The 20,113-nt window shown below is 35.8% G+C and overlaps 1 protein-coding gene across 1 annotated transcript; it reads right to left on the bottom strand.

The window, feature by feature from the left end:
* Positions 1-378: 378 nt before the first annotated feature.
* LOC127879064 (L-aminoadipate-semialdehyde dehydrogenase-phosphopantetheinyl transferase-like) lies at positions 379-18,696 on the bottom strand. The gene is given in 7 exon segments (XM_052425656.1): positions 379-3,006; positions 3,554-3,760; positions 3,762-3,797; positions 5,303-5,427; positions 10,303-10,528; positions 11,492-11,664; positions 18,628-18,696. Coding segments are annotated over 6 exon segments (894 nt in total). The 5' UTR covers positions 11,657-11,664; positions 18,628-18,696; the 3' UTR covers positions 379-2,871.
* Between the last annotated feature and the right edge of the window lie 1,417 nt (positions 18,697-20,113).

Raw genomic sequence — 20,113 nt, forward strand, 5'->3', positions numbered from 1 at the left:
TTCAACAGACCGGAACAACTTTTGAACTCAACCAACATAATTATTATCATTAAGAAAAACATTTTGACAAAGTTACATGAAGATTGGGCATGAAATGTGACTTCTACAGTGTTTACAAGGTTGATCTTTTTTTTACCTAGTGACCTTGTTTTTGACCCAGCATGACCCAGTTTCGATCTTGATCGAGGTATCATTGGGACAAATCTTCTGACCAAGTTTCAAGAAGATCAGACAAAAATGTGGCCTCTAGAGTGTTTACGAACAAATGTGGACGGACAGACGACCGATCACAAAAGCTCACCTGAGCAATCAGGTGAGCTAAAAAGGCTACAAAAACAATTATTATTTTGCTTCATGAATTTCAAATAAAACACAAAATAAAGTTATAATTTTGTTTATTCACCTGTTCTTTAGCAATAACAAATGACTAGAAAATCTTAACAATATCAAATAATAACACTGTTAAGTAAGAACAACCCTAACTTGTAGTTGGAAAGATCTAGTCGCAACATCAAAATTCAATGAAGGATAAATCTCCAGTTGCCAAAAAACAAGAGGGCCAAGATGGCCCTAGATCGCTCACCTTTTTTTACAGGGCCTTGTTCATTGCTTACCGTTAGTTGAAAATTCAGTACTCTAGAGCATATTAGATTGGTTCTCTTCTGTTTACTTTTGCAGTGTCAGCATATGATTAATTATGATTGAGTACTGTCTATTTGCATGGGTTTTTTGCATGCAAACATTTGCAAGTAATGCTAATTCTACATGTGTTTACAAGGTTTTTTTTAGGATTTGGACCTCCTGACCAAGATTTTGACCCCACATGACCCAATGTCAAACTTTGCATAGATATCATCAAGAAAAACATCCTGGTCAAGTATCATTATTATTGGACCAAAACAATGGCCTCAAGTGTGTTTACAAGGTATCATTGGGACAAATCTTCTGACCAAGATTCATAGAGATTGGACAAGAAATGTGCCCTCTAGAGTGTTTACAAGGTTTCTCTTTAGCCAAATAAGGAAAACTGCCCAGCCCACTGGCGACCATGTTTTTCAACGGACTGGATTGGAACCACTTTTGAACTCAACCAAGATATCATTAAGACAACCATTTTTACAAAGTTACATGAAGATTGGGCATGAAATGTGAATTCTCCAGTGTTTATAAATTTTTTTTGTTTTTTTACCTAATGACCTAGTTTTCGACCCAGCATGACCCAGTTTCGAACTAGATCGAGGTATCATTGGGACAAATCTTCTGACTAAGTTTCATGATGATCGGACAAGAAATGTGGCCTCTAAAGTGTTTACAAGCTTTCTCAATAGCCAAATAAGGAAAACTGCTCCCCCCACTGGCCCCATGTTTTTCAACGGACCAGAACCACTTTTGAACTCAACCAAGATATCATTAAGACAAGCATTTTAACAAAGTTACATTAAGATTGGGCATGAAATGTGACTTCTACAGTGTTTACAAGGTTTTTCTTTTTTTTGACCTGGTGACCTAGTTTTTGACCCGTCACCATCCAGTTTCGAACTCGAACGAGATTTCATTGGGACAAAGCTTCTGACCAAGTTTCATGAAGATCGGATTCAGCATTTACAAGGGTTTCCTTTTTTTGACCTAGTGACCTAGTTTTTGACCCGGCATGACCCAGTTTCGAACTCGACTAAGATATCATTGGGAAAAAGCTTCTGACCAAGTTTCATGAAGATCGGACAAAAAAATGTGGCCTCTAGAGTATTTACAAGGTTTCTCAATAGCCAAATAAGGAAAACTGCCCCGCCCACTGGCCGCCATGTTTTTCAACAGACTGGAACCACTTTTGAAATCAACCAAGATATCATAAAGACAACCATTCTGAAAAAGTTACATGAAGATTGGGCATGAAATATGACTTCTACAGTGTTTACAAGGTTTTTCTTTTTTTTGACCTGGTGACCTAGTTTTTGACCCGTCACGATCCAGTTTCGAACTCGAACGAAATTCATTGGGACAAAGCTTCTGACCAAGTTTCATGAAGATCGGACAAGAAATGTGGCCTCTAGAGTGTTAACGAACAAATGTGAACGGACAGACGACGGACAAAGACCGGTCACAAAAGCTCACCTGAGCTAAAAATCAAATGCGAAACTACATATTGTTTAGGAATGATAACTTCAAGTTATCATGATTTTAAGTCACTGACAGTTGATGAAATATTATCAATAACAATAGTGAAAACATCTTCAAAGTATATCAAAATGTTATGCAAAGTTTCGGATGTAAAGTAATTCCGTGAAGTAACTCAAAATGTTTAGAAAATCTGCAATGCTATAAGAACCTATGTTTTGCAAGTCCTATAACTATCTGATCAGTTGTTATCAAGAATGTAACCACTCTTATACAGATGTACAAAGCAATTGTTAGATATAAACTAAACAAAAAAAGTAACACCGTTAGATTATTACAATATTGAATTTTTTCAAGTGCATACCAAGAGAATGTTAGCTAATAGAATTTTTCCTCCATATAAAATTTTCGCTAGCAAATTTATATGCCAAAGATTATTAAGATAATTTAAGGATAAACTTTCTTCAATTCACAGAATTTTCATTTGTGACAGTCTTATCAATATCTCTTTATGTATTATTTAAAGTTTAAAATGATTTTAACCAGTAAATATTGCTTACGCTTGTTTTAAAGCTTTGTGGAAAACAAAATTGCATGATGACACATTAAAAAAAAAAATCACATAGTGTAATTATTGTTTGAAAGTTACGAAGGTGTTTAGGGATTACTGTCCCAACATACTCTTTGATAAAACACCAGTTCATTAACAACAAACAAACTTCAAAAGAGCTTTTTAAATTATAATTGCTCTATTTATCATGTTGACCAAGGATTTTTCTTCTTACTGATGAATATATTGCCATAGAGTTCATCAGGCTCACTTAGGGGTACACTGCCTTCTAGGAGCTCTTCAAATGTCAAGTTTTGAAATGTGCTCACATTATGGAGGCGCTGAAAAATACATTGTACATGGATTTTGTATTAGTATAAGAATATATACCGCCCTCTTTACATTTTGTGCAGAGGAGTTATTTAAATATAACCATCTAACAAAAATATAGTTTCTGAGATAGTTTATACATTGTTAAGTCATTGAATTCAACTCAATTCCATTCAAAGTAATATAAACATGTACATTTTGCTGATGAAAACTTTTATGGTTTCTAGACTTTAAATTTAACCCTTTACCACTTAGATACGTATTTTGATGCATTTGAAGTCCCTCAGACAGTTAAATTTTATTGAAGATCTCTCTGTCTAGATTCAAGTTTTAAAAAGCTTCATTTCCAACCCTTAGATACTGATGAGCAGTAAACAGCATAAAACCTGAACATAATGTGAGTTATTCACAGGCTGTTCTGGTTTTATGCTGTTTGCACATACCGCCATTTTCACTTTGCCTGTGAGTGGAAAAGGGTATAATGGAAGTTTAAACTTTCTGTTAGTATTATTGCCATTTAAGCAACAAATAACGTATACAACAAAAACAATATCTAACCTCCTCTTTAGAAAGAAAAGACTTCACATCCCCGCCTAGTTTCCTAGCGACAGCAATACAATGATCCTCGATCAAGGTTTCAGAGAACTCCCAGCCAAGGGCGGGTGAACCGTCCACTGCTAGTACCGTGCTGTGTACATTGCCCCCCTCTGCAGTTAGGGAATCTCGCAGAGTGAAACTTAGCCTCTTCACCTCAAAGCCGATCCCCCACCCCTAGTGTTTTGACATAGCTCTCTTTTAGGCACTGAAACATGATTTATGTATATGAGCCTCGTTCTGGGAAAACTGGGCTTAATGCATATTTGTTAACCCTTTGCATGCTGGGAAATTTGTCGTCTGCTAAAATGTCTTCTGCTGAATTTTTAAAATTAGCATTTTCTTCGATTTTTTTTCAAAGAATACTATCAGAATAGCAAACAGTTTGGATCCTGATGAGACGCCATGTTCTGTGGCGTCTCATCTGGATCCAAACTGTTTGCAAAGGCCTTAAAAAATCGGTTCCCGCACTGAAAGGGTTAAGTGTCTTCCCAGATTAGCCTGTGCGGACTCTACAGGCTAACCTAGGACGACACTTAACGCACATGCATTAAGCCGTTTTTGCAAGAAAACAACTTATATACATTAAAGTATTTTTTCAGTCAGATCATAGAGGTATCATTGAACAATGGGCAATCATAGATACATGGTTATACTAGAATTAGATTAGTAAACTAACATTTTCACCACAAGTACCCACCTTTGTTCTTTCCATACTTCTTGTATAGAGGACATCAGAGGTGAGAGATTAACAAGAAATTTCACAGGTCATGGGCTACAGCATATTTATTACCCTTTAATAAGTAAATTTATTGGATATTATGAATGTATACATTAATATTGACAAATTTATAACCATGATAGGGCGAAGATGGCCCAATGCCACTTATCTAGAGTGTTAACAAGGTTTTACTATAGCCATATAAGGAAAAATGCCCCACCCCCTGGCAACAATGTTTTTCAACCAACAAGGCCATTTTGAACTCGTCCAAGATATCATTGAGACAAATGTCCTGACCAATTCTCATGAAGATTGGGCAATAAATGTGGCCTCTAGAGTGTTAAAAAGGTGTTACCAAAGCCATTTAAGAAAAAATGACCCGCCCCCTGGGGGCAATGTTTTTCAAGCAACTGGAATCATTTTTTACTCATCCAAGATATCATTGGCACAAATCTTCTGACCAAGCTTCATGAAGATTGGACAATAAATGTTGCCTCTAGAGTGTTAAAAAGGTTTTACCAAAGCCATATAAGGAAAAATGCACCGCCCCTGGCAGCCATGTTTTTCAACAGACCAGAACCATTTTCGAATTCATCCAACATGTCATCAAAAGAAATGTTCTGACCTAGTTTTATGAAGATTGGACAATAAATGTGGCCTCTAGAGTGTTAACAAGGTTTAACCATAGCCATATAAGAAAAAATACTCGGCCCCCATTGCAGCCATATTTTTAACTAACCAGAACTATTTTCTAAACTCGTCCAAGATATAATTGGGACAAATCTTCTGACCAAATTTCATCAATATAATAAATAAATGTGGCCTCTAGAGTGTTAACAAGGCAAATGTTGATGAAGCACACCGCACAAAAGACAAAAGCTGATCACAAAAGCTCACAATTTAGCACGTTGTGCTCAGGTGAGCTAAAAATGGGCAACTAAATAAATTCCCCTCCTAAACCTTTTCTTTTGTAATATTATAAAGAAGATAACCCAGAGTCTGTAGAAGGTATTGAGTTGCTCCCTGTCATCTGTCCCTTGTCGGATACATGCCCACTCTTCTGCTGTAAACTGACGTCGCATAGTGTGGAAAAAGTCCTGCACTGTCTGTGCTCCAACTGGAAGAGAAGTGACAGTTTAGGTTATTTCATACCATCATTAGGCATGCATTGAAGAAGTTAATTATTAAACATTGACAAGCATAATTCATGAAGTAGAATAACGCAAACATGTGTTTAGTAATGAAAATATCTATATAAAAAAATACCAAATCACATGCAATTTGTAGGTTTTGTATTTCTAAATTAACAACTGATCTTTCTGGAACACAAAACCCAAGTATTTTTGATAAATTATCAAACCTTATTAGGTAGAAGAAGTTCAATACAAGTCCAGCTTATTAATAGTTTATTCCTTTTGTTTGTTTGTTTTCCATAAATATTGTATAAATAGATATCAAGTGCTATTAAACTTCTCTATAGTTTATGTATTAAAACATTCAAGTATGCTTATCAGTGCATACCACTTTCTGTTTTCAAGAAAAGAAAGACTTGTTTGTGTACCCAAGTAATTTTGTTCTCAAGAAGGAATGACTTTAGAACTTTCAAGAACTGTGACAAAAATATCATACATGTATATTGTGATAGTCTTCTGATCAGTTGTAAATCTTTGCTAAATATATTACAACACTCTCTAAATACCATCCAAAAAAGGGATAAATGAATTAATACAACTGTGGGAGTTTGTGAAATAAAATGAAAACAAATCTTTCTAACTTTCCGTATTTATATCAATTTTTCTGTGTCTCAGATACAAGAGCATGTTTCCTCTTAATTCAATGTCGCCATACAATGAATGAATGCAACTTTAGAAATTTCTTTTTTTACTTAACATCTGAAATTTTAATGTTGTTGATTGTTGAATATTCCCCTTTAACAAATAACAATATTTTTTCTCTTGACACAAAAAAACACTTAATACCACCACAGCAAGGGATGAATGAATGCAGCTACTAAAACGCAATTAAGCCAATAAGATAGCCAGATTCTCATTGAGTTTTCATCCCTGTTTCCAGAGTTCCCAACCATGCACATGCCACATTAGAATCTGCCCCAGAGGTCAGGCTATATGGGAGGCCCTGGGTTGTAGCAACTGTTAAATGAGCATATAAACCTCTGACTATCTCTGGCAGGCTAATTTACTAATCAGCCAGTGCCATCATTTGAACTGGTATATCCTGTCGAATTTGCCAAATTACAGAATTACCGATAATCTGCTGGTCTTGAATTGTTAAACAAAAGACTTTGTTAAAAAAAATCCGTTGACCTTGAAAATTAGAAGTTTGAATGTGGTATTTGTGCCATTTCAATTCAAGTTATTTGGGGCAATTAATGCAGTGATGTTTGTTTTTTCTCAATGATTTCTTTTAAATCAGAAGACCAAGTCATTAAATGGTCAATTAGTGCTAGGTTAAAAAGATAAATTGACCAACAAGGTGTGTGGCATATTAAGCAGAGTCAAAATATAAGAATTTCACTTAATAAAATGCTTAATTTTTTAGTCTGTTGAGTGCAGCATTTTATATGATTCAGCTAACGTTCATATTTGGAAAAAAAATTGTGGGAGAAGGATTAAATTGCAGTTAGATTTTGTAAGTTTTTTTTAGTTTTTTTATTATTGTCATAACATAGTATCTATTCATATTTGATGAAATAATATAAATATTTTTTAATCTGACAATGAAATGTTCAGTCATTAATTTTGTTCACAACAACACCAACAGACATAAAAGTTAAAATAGATCAATCTTCAGAGGTATCATCTCATACACAAATTTTACTCCTCTCAATAAATTACCCAAAACTGTTCAAAAACTGAAATTTATATGTGCCTCTTTTAAGTGTTGGCACTCACATAATATTTCAAGTCAACTTAGATTTCTCCTTATCTTGGCTGCTATCTAGGTGTACAGACATATCTTTCCTTTACAAATGTATTGTCTTTCTATGTCCAAAGATTTCATATTAAATGCCTAATTTGACATGGGATCCATTAATATTCCACACTTGAGATAATCATCAGTTTTTTAGGAAACTTCAATCAAGCATATCTTTGGGCTCTTGATTTGTGAAACCCATTTCTTCAGGTAATCTTGTTCCTTTTGATATCCGACTGAACTCTGCTCGAGACAGCATAAAAATCGTGTGTTTATGGTCAATCTAGATACACTAATAACTGTAGAACCCAATCAAACTCAATAAGCCATAGCAAAGGGGGAGGATAATTTCCATGGGAAATGTCTAAGAGAACGTGGTTCATTTTGTACTATACAACAATTATATTATAAACACAAGGCAAACTTAAGTATACATTTTTTATAACCCAATCTAGTTGCATACTTACAAAACAATCAGACCAAATTGACGATAACATGATGCAAAATAATAGTCTCAAGAAAAAGCAAGTACCCGCGCGCGGTACACATTTTAAAATCCAGTTCAAGTTATCTCTGATTCAACTTCAATATGTCAACATGTTATACCATCAATTTCTCACTAATTTGGAAATTAAAAATTATATTGCATTTGAAACAGAAAGAAATTGCCGTAGAATATACTTGTATTTCAAGTAATAACTTCAAAATATTTTTGTATTATTTTCTGTAATAAAAATCATAATTACAATTCAGTAAGAAAAAGCATTTTGACAGCAGGTAACCTCAACATTGGTTTTCAATTCTGATTTCTTAAAACTTTTTCTCACACACACATATGTTATTCATGTATTTTTGTAACGGGCAAAAGAATTAGATTAAAAATAATAAATATATATACTCATTGTTTTCAAAAGTCAAATTCTTAGAAAAAATTTAATGGCATACACCATAAATTTGGAGAATGTAACCTTATCTTTAGTTAGGGTGAACCAATGATATTTAAACGTTTGAGAAATAAAGCATTATAAACGTCAAGCTAATCTATCTGCAGCATAGATCGCTAATTTAATACCAGGTGCAGCTAAAACATCGTCATGGTTACTTGACAACCAACAAACCATGCTGGCTGATTATCAATTGTGTCATACATGCACTCAAATTCAGGCAATCTTGGTGTATTTTGTAGCAATCAAGCCTAGAGAAAAACGGGCAAGATAGCCCCAAATTCTGAAATAAGGAAGTGGTTAGTTTCAAACAATAAGCAGTGGTTGTATGGTGTTTGTTACATTGTCTTTAAAAAACTGAAGACCTTCAATTACATCAAATTTAGAATTCTTTGAATAATAAGAGATGTGCCAAGACGACCTGCTCAAAATTAATGTTCTTCTGCTTGGATGTTTTTATGTACATTTTTGTCTGTCACCTGCTATAAATAACCACATAGACATGGTTGAAGTTGAATATCTGCAGTATCTTTACTTTGTATGCAAACATAATTATGTAGAAGCTATATTCTGTATGCAAACATGAAGCTGAAAATGCATCAATTAAAACAAGCAAAATTGCCAAATTGATATCCCACGCCAAAAATAAATTTTGTGACCAATGGACGGATGGACAGATTGACGGACGGACTGACGGAGGGACAACCAAAGTTCAATATTCCTCCGCTTTTGGTGGGGGATAACAAGCAAAATGTGACCATGCCATAAAGGTAGATTTTTAAATTTAGTTTGATTTCAATATCCGTTGTAAATATAGAGATATGGAGTACGGTAGTTGTGGACAAACGTTAACCAGAATTTTTTAAGTACAAAAAAGGCATTTAAGGCAAACATTAACACTTGATCAGCAGTATAGCTCGGACCATTATGTGAATAGTGGAACTTAAACACATTTTCCTGCAAAAAGTAGCTAAAATAGTACCTGATAAAATACCTAAATTGTGTACCTAAATATGCTTATCAATGTTTAATTTGTTATAAGAAATAAAATTCATCTATCACTAAAAAAAACAGACTTAACAAATAATATGTATTAACAAGTAATCGTAAAATAAAAACAGCACTCTAGGATAATCCAACAAACTGAACAAACTAAAAGGTTACCAAAAAGTTGTGTAACCAAGCATCTACAATTGTGTTGATTTATCTGTATAAAATAAAACAAACAAGCAAATTCGTTTAATTGATATCCCCCGCCAAAATTCTTCAAGACACAAACATTTCTGGACGGATGGACAACGCCAACATCATTCTCTTATCCATTTATATTCTCATACTAAGTTTCAATGAAATCCATCAAAGCACTTCCAAGATATGGCTCCGGACACACAAAAAAAGCATTTTTTCAAGATACAAAGGGCCATAACCCCGTTATTATCCAATGGTGTACAATGTCATTTGGCATGCATCATCCTATTATCCATATATATACTCATACCAAGTTTCAACGAAATCCGCTAAAGCACTTCCAAGATATGGCTCCGGACACAAAAAAGCATTTTTTCAAGATACAAAGGGCCATAACTCCGTTATTAACAGATGGTGTACAATGCCATTTGGCGTGCATCATCCTCTTATCTATATATACTCATACCAAGTTTCAATAAAATCCGCCATAGCACTTCCAAGATATGGCTCCGGACACAAAAAAAGCATTTTTTCAAGATACAAAGGGCCATAACTCCGTTATTAACAGATGGTGTACAATGTCATTTGGCGTGCATCATCCTCTTATCCATATATATACTCATACCAAGTTTCAATAAAATCCGCCAAAGCACTTCCAAGATATGGCTCCGGACACACAAAAAATCATTTTTTGAAGATACAAAGGGCCATAACTCCGTTATTAACAGATGGTGTACAATGCCATTTGGTGTGCATCATCCTCTTATCCATATATATACTCATACCAAGTTTTAATGAAATCTGCCAAAGCACTTCCAAGATATGGCTCCGGACACAAAAGTGCCGGACGGACGGAAAGAGGGACGGAAGGAAGGGCGGACAAGGCCAAAACAATATCCCTCCGCCTATGGCGGGGGATAACTAACCTGGTGTCTCCAGTTTCATGACATCTATGCCAACATCGCAGGCCAGTTCTCCAGCAAGCACCACCAGGTCACCGTGGTGACTCACGTTGAAACTCAGACCTACAAGGTCAGGGGGCAATTCGTTTGTCAGATACGGCTTGCCTTTCTCTGTGCGAGCCAATCGAATGTCTGCGTAGGGAATCTTGGTCAGTCTGTGAAGCATTCTCCTAAGCATCAGTCTGCCAATCTTAAACAGAAAATTGGCACATTCAATATATTAAGATTTATATTAAGAGATTAAAACCCATTTATGCCTAGTGAACTCTCCCATCCTAAATTGGATCAATTTATTTCCCAAATTAAGGATGTCTAGTATATTTATTTCTATATTTAGAATATTTCTTACAGAAATTCCTTACAGCAAACAGCGCAGACCCAGATGAGACGCCGCATCATGCAGCGTCTCATCTGGGTCTATGTTGTTTGCCAAGACCTTTTTTCTAGATGCTAAGCATAAATGGGTTAATTTGCATCACACTAAAAAAATCAAATAATAAACCCATCACTATTATTTTTTTTAAGATATGTGTGTGTACATTTTTTATGATAGCACTTGAGGGCTGCTGATTAAATTCATTAGTTTTTGCATTTGTTTTTTAATTGTGGGTTTGGCATCAATTTAAAACATAGAGTTTATGGATGGATGGACAATAAGAAAAACAAGAGCACCGCATAACGGGTGCCACGAAAGCTTGTCAGATTTTTTTTTTTAGAGGTCACAGTGACCTTGACCTTTGACCTAGTGACCCAACAATGGGTGTGGCATGTAGAACTCATCTAAGGTGCATCTACATGTTAAGTTTCAAAGTTGTAGGTGGAAGCACTTTGATTTTAGAGACAAATTTCAAGGTTTTAGCACGACGCGGACGGCGGACGGCAGATGGCGGACGTCAGACGGCGGACATCAGACGGCGGACAGTGGACGACGAGCTGGTTATGACAATACCTCAGGTTTTCTTAAAAAACAGCCGAGCTAAAAATTAGTTTATGGTTGTGTTGAACAAAAAGAGAAAACCTACACTTAAGTTTCTGAATGAATTGAACAATGGTTTATGTAAAGGTTCAGGAATTGGATAAAATCCATGTTTAAAGGCATGCTGGGCATCTCCTGTAATATCCAAAACACAGGTTTAATCAGAACTTTACTCACCATAGAAGATTTTGCATCCTTCTTGAATACAAACTTGCCAATCCTGTCTTTCTCCTCTGGTTGAACCCTTTGTGCTGCCCGGACCCAGTCGGCAGCGCTGGGATTCCACTTGCCACTGTTGAAATACCAACGGATGCTGGTCATAATGTGCTTGGTGACACTCATGCACTTGTCTGAGAAATCAAGTATAAGATTAAAATTATATTTTGAATGACATTTAAAATTGCAGTGACAAAACATCCAATATCTGAAGATGTATCTTTGACAGGAAAGCATGGGTGACAAGAAAACAAGAGCCGTGTTCATGAAACACAATGCCCCCCTGCTGCGCCACTTTCAAGCCATATATTTGACCTTTGATGTTGACGGATAACCTTGACCTTTCACCACTCAAAATGTGCAGCTCTATGAGATACGCATGCATGCCAAATATTGAGTTGCTATCTTCAATTTTGCAAAATTTGACCTTGACCTTTAACCTTGATGGATGACCTTGACCTTTCACCACTCAAAATGTGCAGCTCAATGAGATACGCATGCATGCAAAAAATCGAGTTGCTATCTTCAATATTGCAAAATTTGACCTTTGACGTTGACTTCTAACCTTGAAGGATGGCCTTGATCTTTCACCACTCAATGTTCAGCTCCATGAGATACGCATGCATGCCAAATATCAAGTTGCTATCTTCAATATTGCAAAATTTTACCTTTGACCTTGACCTTTTACATTGTAGGATGACCTTGACCTTTCACCACTCAAAATGTGCAACTCCATGAGATAGGCATGCATGCCAAATATCGAATTGCTATCTTCAATATTGCAAAATTTGACCTTGACCTTGAAGGATGACCTTGACCTTTCAGCACTCAAAATGTGCAGCTCCATGAGATATGCATGCATGCCAAATATCGAGTTGCTATCTTCAATATTGCAAATTTTTATCTTTGGCCTATACCATTGACCTTGATGGATGACCTTGACCGTTCACCACTCAAAATGTGCAGCTCCATGAGATACACATGTATGCCAAATGTCCAGTTGCTATCATCAATATTGCAAAATTTGAACTTGACTTTTGATCTTGAAGGATGAGCTTGACCTTTCACCATTCAAAATGTGCAGCTCCATGAGATACACATGCATGCCAAATATCAAGTTGCTATCTTCAATATTGCAAAGTTATGACCAATGTTAAAGTTTTCGGACAGACGGACAGACGCCATATATTTGACCTTTGACCTTGAAGGACGACCTTGACCTTTCACCACTCAAAATGTGCAGCTCCATGAGATACACATGCATGCCAAATATAAAGTTGCTATCTTCAATCTTGCAAATGTTATGACCAATGTTTAAGTTTTCGGACAGACGCACAGACTGACGGACAGTTCAACTTCTAAGGGAAAAAATATATAAAAATTTGGGGGGGGGGATTCTGGGGTGGGGCGTGGAGAATGGTTTGGGTGGAGTCCATTGTGGTATGTCAGGTAAGTACTGTTTTGTCAAAGTATGAATCAAATCTGATTCTAAATAAAGAAGTTATGGCAATTTAAGCCAAATTTATTTATTTTATTTCTGAGAATCAAGGTCATCAAAGGTCAAGGTCAAATTCAACTATCCAGGTACAGTACCCTCATGATAGTTAGAAAATTTTGAAATTTTAAAGCAATAGCCTTGATACTTTAGAAGTAAAGTGCAAGTAAACACAAAATTTAACAAAATATTTAAAGTCAACAAAGGGCCATTATTCCGTCAAAATGCCAACAAGAATTATGCAACTTGCCCTGTACAGTCCCCTTATGATAGTTAGCGAGCGTTCCAAGTCTGAAAGCGATAGCTATGATACTTTAGGAGTAAAATGGACCCAAACAAAACTTTACCAAATTTTCAATATTCTAAGTATAAAAGGGGCCATAATTCTGTCAAATTGCCAGTCAGTCGAGTTACATAACTTTGCCTGCACAGTCCCCTTATGATAGTTAGTAAGTGCTGCAAGCATGAAAGCAATAGCTTTGATACTTTAGGAATTAAGTGGACCTTAACACACAAAAAATCAATTTTCTTAGTTTAAAGGGGCATAACTCTAAAAATAATGCTGACAGAGTTATGCACCTTGACCTACAAAATTGTCTTGTTGCCATAAAAAAGTATTCCAAGTTTGAGTTAATTATCTTTGATAGTGTTAAAGTTATTTCACTTATTTGACTTAATAAAAAACTTTAACCAACGGCAACGCTGACGCCGGGACGAGTAGTATAGCACTCATTTTTCTTCCAAAAGTTGAGCTAAAAATCACTTCCAATATAACAAAATGCTTGGTTTACCAGATTTTTTAATCTGTTGTATTATCCTTTTTCTCCGCCTCAAAATAACCCTCGCATACTCATTCAATAACACTCTATCTATGGTGCTTGTGTTGTTAAGGTATAGTAGTATTGATTGACACTTTTTTCAACAATTATGTAATTCACATTAACAGTCAGTAACTGCCTCCATCTCTGCAGTCACTTCAAAGACTTTTGTTCATACCAGCATCACAGCAAAAACTTGCAGATTTTTTAGTTAGCAGTTAAATCATGGTATCATGCATTCATCTCATACATGCAGCATGTGCTGTTTTCAATAATTGCGTTGTAACAAATAATATTGTTCATTTATATTGGAAATTTGTTTCCATGGTAATACAAATGTTTTTCATAGAACAATAAAATAGCTGTTTGTAAAACACGCATGCCCCCCCAAATGGGCTGTCAGTTGATGTAGCAGCCATTGTGTGGATAAGTTAGAGTATGATTGGCAATTTTAAATCCAAACCCTAAGCATTCGTGAGTTATCATCTGGAAACAATTTTACTGTTTCAAGTCACTGTGACCTTGACCTTTGACCTGAAGTACTGAAAATCATTATGGGTCATCTGTCGTTCATGACCAATGTCCCTATGAATTTTTCTGATCCCAAGTTTAAGCGTTCTTGAGTTATTATCCTGAAACCATTTTACCGCTTCAAGCCACTGTGACCTTGAACTTTGACCTAGTGACCTGAAAATCAATAGGGGTCATCTGTAAGTCATGACCAATGTCCCTATGAATTTTTCTGATCCCAGGCTTAAGCGTTCTTGAGTTATCATCCAGAAACCATTTTACTGCTTCGAGTCACTGTGACCTTGAACTTTGACCTAGTGACCTGAAAATCAATAGGGGTCATCTGTAAGTCATGACCAATGTCCATATGAACTTTCCGGATCCCAGACTTAAGCCTTCTTGAGGTATCATCTGGAAACCATTTTACTGCTTCAGGCCACTGTGACCTTGAACTTTGACCTAGTGACCTGAAAATCAATAGGGGTCTTCTGCCGGTCATGACCAATGTCCATAAGAACTTTTCTGATACCAGGCCTAAGCATTCTTGAGTTATCATCCGGAAACCATTTTACTGCTTCAGGTCACTGTGACCTTGAACTTTGACCAAGGGTCCATAAAAATCAATAAGGGTCATCTGTTGGTCAAGACCTATGTCCCCATGAACTTTCCTGATCCCAACCCTATGTATTCGTGAGATATCATCCCGAAACAATTTTACTGTTTCAAGTCACTGTGACCTTGACCTTTGACCTAGAGTACTGAAAATCATTAGGGGTCATCTGTCAGTCATGACCAATGTTTCTATGAACTTTCCTGATGCCAGGCTTAAGCGTTTTTGAGTTATCATTTCGAAACCATTTTAATATTTCGAGTCACTGTGACCTTGACCTTTGTTGATTGTTTACAAACAGCAAAAAAATAACAGCTACATGCCTGAAAAGGACTGCTACCCAAGTATACCAATTGTTTATAAAAACAAGTTTAACTGCTTTTAAAAGTTTATATTAAACAAGATGTGTTTGTGAAACACAATGTCCCCCTATATGACGTTTGACCTTGAAGGATGACCTTGACCCTTCACCACTCAAAATGTGCAGCTCCATGAGATAAACATGCATGTCAAATATAAAATTGCTAGCTTCAATATTGCAGAAGTTACATTATATGAGCAATTTTGACCCATATATTTGACCTAGAAGGATGACCTTGACCTTGACCTTTTACCACTCAAAATGTACAGCTCCATGAGATACACATGCATGCCAAATATCAAGTTGCTATCTTCAATATTGCAAAAGTATTCATAAAATGGGCGATTTTGGCCACATATATTTGACCTCTGACCTTGAAGGATGACCTTGACCTTTCACCACTCAAAATGTGCAGCTCCATGAGATACACATGCATGCCAAATATCAAGTTGCTATATTCAATATAGCAAAAGTTTTTGCAAAACGTTAAAGTTGGCGCAAACCCACCAACAGACCAACCAACCAACAGACAGGGCAAAAACAATATGTCCCCCACTACTATAGTGGGGGACAAAAAACGTGCTAGTGAATGAAATTGCTGTATAATAAACTAAATAAACCAATTATTGAGATTATTGGAAAAGTTTGGCATATTTTTTGGTGAAATTTTGGTTAGATTTGGAAAAATTGTACATTTTGCCATTGGGAAACTGTCTGTAAGAGGCTGTAATTTGGGGGAAATCTAACTGATCATGTACTTACTATAAGCTTCTGTAATTTGAATTCAAATGTTTCCCACACAAAAGCAACAAAATTATGCCAAAATACAATGTCATCTTTGACAGTCAAGTCTTGATAGTTATTGTAGTATTTGTCAACAGTAAAATAAGCACCTGTTCAATACTGAGCAAACTTAAAACACATACGAGAATAAAACAGAAGTTTACTGTAAAAGCCCAGTCAGGCCAATATATATACAAAAATGTATACAATATTAATGAGTACATATGTACAGCTCAAAGTTCTTCCTGGAAAAGGCCATAACCATTAAAAAAATAATATGCCTCACGTATGTCGATAAAAACAAGAATATCAGTGAAACTGATGGATGCTCCCCGATGATGCGCTTTGTCAATCTATGTGTTAATAACCACCTAAAAGAATCTATTATCAGCCTCTGTGACCTTGACCTTGACCCCAGTGACCTCAAACCTCATCAAAAGGTAGAGGTTTATGCAAGGTACGTACATGCCATATATGTAAGAATTCGGTAAAATAGTGAAGGCGCTATGAGAAACGGTAGCAAAAGTGTGCCTCGGTGACCTTGACCCCAGTGACCTCAAACCTCATCAAAAGGTAGAGGTCCATGAAAGGTACCTACATGCAAAATATGAAAGCGATTAGTAAAGTATTGAAGGTGCTATGAGAAACGGTAGCAAAAGTGTGACAGGAGGATGTGTATTATTAGCCTCGGTGACCTTGACCCCAGTGACCTCAAACCTCATCAAAAGGTAGAGGGCCATGCAAAGTACCTACATGCCAAATATGAAAGCGATTGGTAAAGTATTGAATGCGCTATGAGAAACGGTAGCAAAAGTGTGACGGAAGTAAGGAAGGAATAACGGAACTACAAACTGGCAACTATATGCTCCACCGAAATATTTTTGGGGAGCATAATAAAGTTAAATCAACTTTTGACAATAATTTGCGTGTCTTTTGCTGAGAAGTGCTCAAATAAAAAACTTGATAAAAAACCATTATCAAACCTAAAGCCAAAGTTTTGAATTGATTATTTGATTTTCTTACAGAAAGTCCAGAGATAAACAAGGTATCACGATTGATTGATTTGATACGAGATCTATCTTACGGGGGATTCCAGAGATAGTGCATTCATAATTTCACATTCTGAATACTCGCGTTGTCAATTGTAGACATTTACACATTTTCATGAACCGTTGACATGTTTGAAAGTCAGATTAATATCTTTCTTCTGCTAGCACACCATATTATGTTAGTTGTTTTAATGTTTGCATTAGAGATTTATTTATGAGCTGTTTGTGTATTTATGTCAGAAAACTGATTATGTTGCTCATATATCCATTTCAAGTGCACATTTTACATGAAAAAGCTTTTTCCAGTCAGCGATATAGATAATTTTTGACCCATGTGGGTAAATACCCCCACTTTCCAAAGCATGGGGGTAAATGGTCAGATTTTGCCTTGCTTGAAGGGTAATTTGCGAAATGTAAAACAAGAATATAGCCGTGGTACAGACACGCTACTTTAATGATGTTAAACAGTGTTTTTTGTTTTTTAACTGTCCTTGGTTTATAGGCTTCCACCACCTTTAGCCACAGAAAACTTTTTTTTCCAACTTTCAACAGTTGTTTTACTAGCGTTTAAGTGTGTCCTTTTTGATTTGAAATCAGGAAATCAAATAATTCAGTATAGGCAGTACAATGTTTTTACTCGATACAACTTTTGACGTATAAAAAGAATCAATTTTACTTTGAGATTAGATATTTGTTTTGGCTTCTAAGAAGCCATGCTGACCTCTTCATGTAATTTAATGAACACAGTAGCGCTTGACTGTCGGTTAAAAAAATTAATACTAAATTTACCATGCGTCTATATGATACAGAGTATACATACCAACTGGCTAACTATTTCTACAATCCAGCACACAAATTAGCTTTAATTTTTACGATAACCAGTCTCATATTTTGGCGAAAGACAATCAGCTGTGTAAATTTTTTGTTAAGTTGTACGCAGAGAATTTACATCATTTGCGTAAGTCCAGATTGGCTTGCTTAAATGTACGCGTGGAAATGATAAATTGGGCGTATCTTGATATTTCTAATGTGTATTTTACGCTGATACGCAGCTTATATAGAACGCTGCCAGTTGCAACTCCCAGCAACCTGTAGGGTAAATAGCTGGGAGTAACAGTTGGATTATTGCAACTAGGGTAAATAATATATGCAACATCAATAAATCTCGGAGTATTTCTATTAGCTTTGTGATTCTAAGTAAGTTATATATGTTTTAAATCAAATTTAAATAAGTTTAAATATATTTTATAATAAATCACTTAAAATTAGAAACACTGAACCTTAACACACCAAAATTAATCGGTTGCATTAACAACATCCGAATACTATGTCCGATTTAACTATTCAAGTGGTCCGAAGGCATTTCACTTACAAAGACAAAATGCCACGAAAAATTGTAAATATGTTTTTACATAGCCTGTTTAACATCAAACAAAATAAATCAAATTATAATAAACCGCTGTACACTTACTTTCTAAATCTAATTTCTAGTTTTGACAGTTTCAGACCATGTTTATACAAAATAACCCTAACGGAAAAATTGCATAAAAGATCGGCTACATTATACCAATATCGCAAATGCCATCATTTTCAAGTCGAATAATTAGATCTAGTCCCGTTCAGATGATATTGTTTATAAGCCATACCCTATAAAATCAAGTCGGTCTGTGGACGTTATGAACAAAATACTATAAACATAAATTTAAAATAATGGTATATTCTTGAAATTAGTTTACAGTGAACTGTGTTATTATTATCATAAGATTATATCGAACGCGTTTCAATTCCAGTAAAGTTGAGTACAAAAACTTGGTACATAATCAAAGCGGCGTTGATCGCATCATGCAACATCTAAACTGTAATTTTATCGACAAAGGGTTTGGTCGACAAAGTTTAGGCTCTCTAGCAGCAATACTTTTAAACATACGCGCGACACAAGTGAAAAAAACATTGGTGTTTTGTTAAAAAGAGGCCATTACTCTTATTCTTCCGATACAGCACTCCTTCTAAATAAAAGATCTTGTGCCGGCGCCATGGGTTAAGGGTTGAAAACTGTACAAAGGTGCCAAGTTGGCTGTTAATTTAAAATTATTTACATAGTAAGTGTTTACATGTGGATAAGGGGGACAATGGCAGCCACATGGGTACGGGTTTTGAAAACGTCTACTGTGGATGCCTCATGTAAATGAGGAGGTAGTGAGTTCCATTAGATAAATGTTCTTTGATAAAATGAGAATTTAAAGCAGTCTTTTGTGGTTTGTATGTCTCGAAAGCAATGGTTACTGCTGAGACTGGGTCGGCGGTCTACAGGAACAAGGAGATTCTCAGGATGAGTGATGGCAACTACATGGTGGATAATTTTATATAGCATGATGAGACATTTGTTATTTCTGCGTGTTTCAAGAGTGGACAAATGCAGGGTGTCTATCCTATTAGTTATAAGCTTGTTTTGTGATATCTGTTTGTTACGAATCTGGCTGCACGTCTTTGTCCATTTTCCAGTTGATTTATTTGAGCTTTGTATGTGGGTTCCAGACAGAGAAAGAGTATTCTAATTTAGGCTATTTTGACAGAGGGGGTAATCACGTGATAGTCAAGATGGCGACGTCAATGCCGAGACAGTTATTTTTTCGCCGTTTTGTACCCTTTATTACTTTCGTTTATTTTTTAAATGACGCTCACTTTCCAGCCATATCAGTAACACGGTTATTAGCGTTTATTTCGTTTTTAAATTCGCTTGATATCTCGACTTTACTCCCCGCAAATTTTCTTAGTTGAGCCCTAAATAGGTCATCCCGCTCAGAAATTTCGCAACGAGTAAAGTCGAGATATAGAGCGAATATTAATGTTCACTAAACTCCAGTAACTTTCTTGCTAATATGGCTGGACAGTGAGCTGAATTAAAAATAATAAAACAAGTAATAAAGGGTACCGTATAAAACGGCGAAAAATACCTG

The sequence above is a fragment of the Dreissena polymorpha genome, chromosome 4 (assembly GCF_020536995.1).
Source record: "Dreissena polymorpha isolate Duluth1 chromosome 4, UMN_Dpol_1.0, whole genome shotgun sequence".
Lineage (NCBI taxonomy): Eukaryota > Metazoa > Mollusca > Bivalvia > Myida > Dreissenidae > Dreissena > Dreissena polymorpha.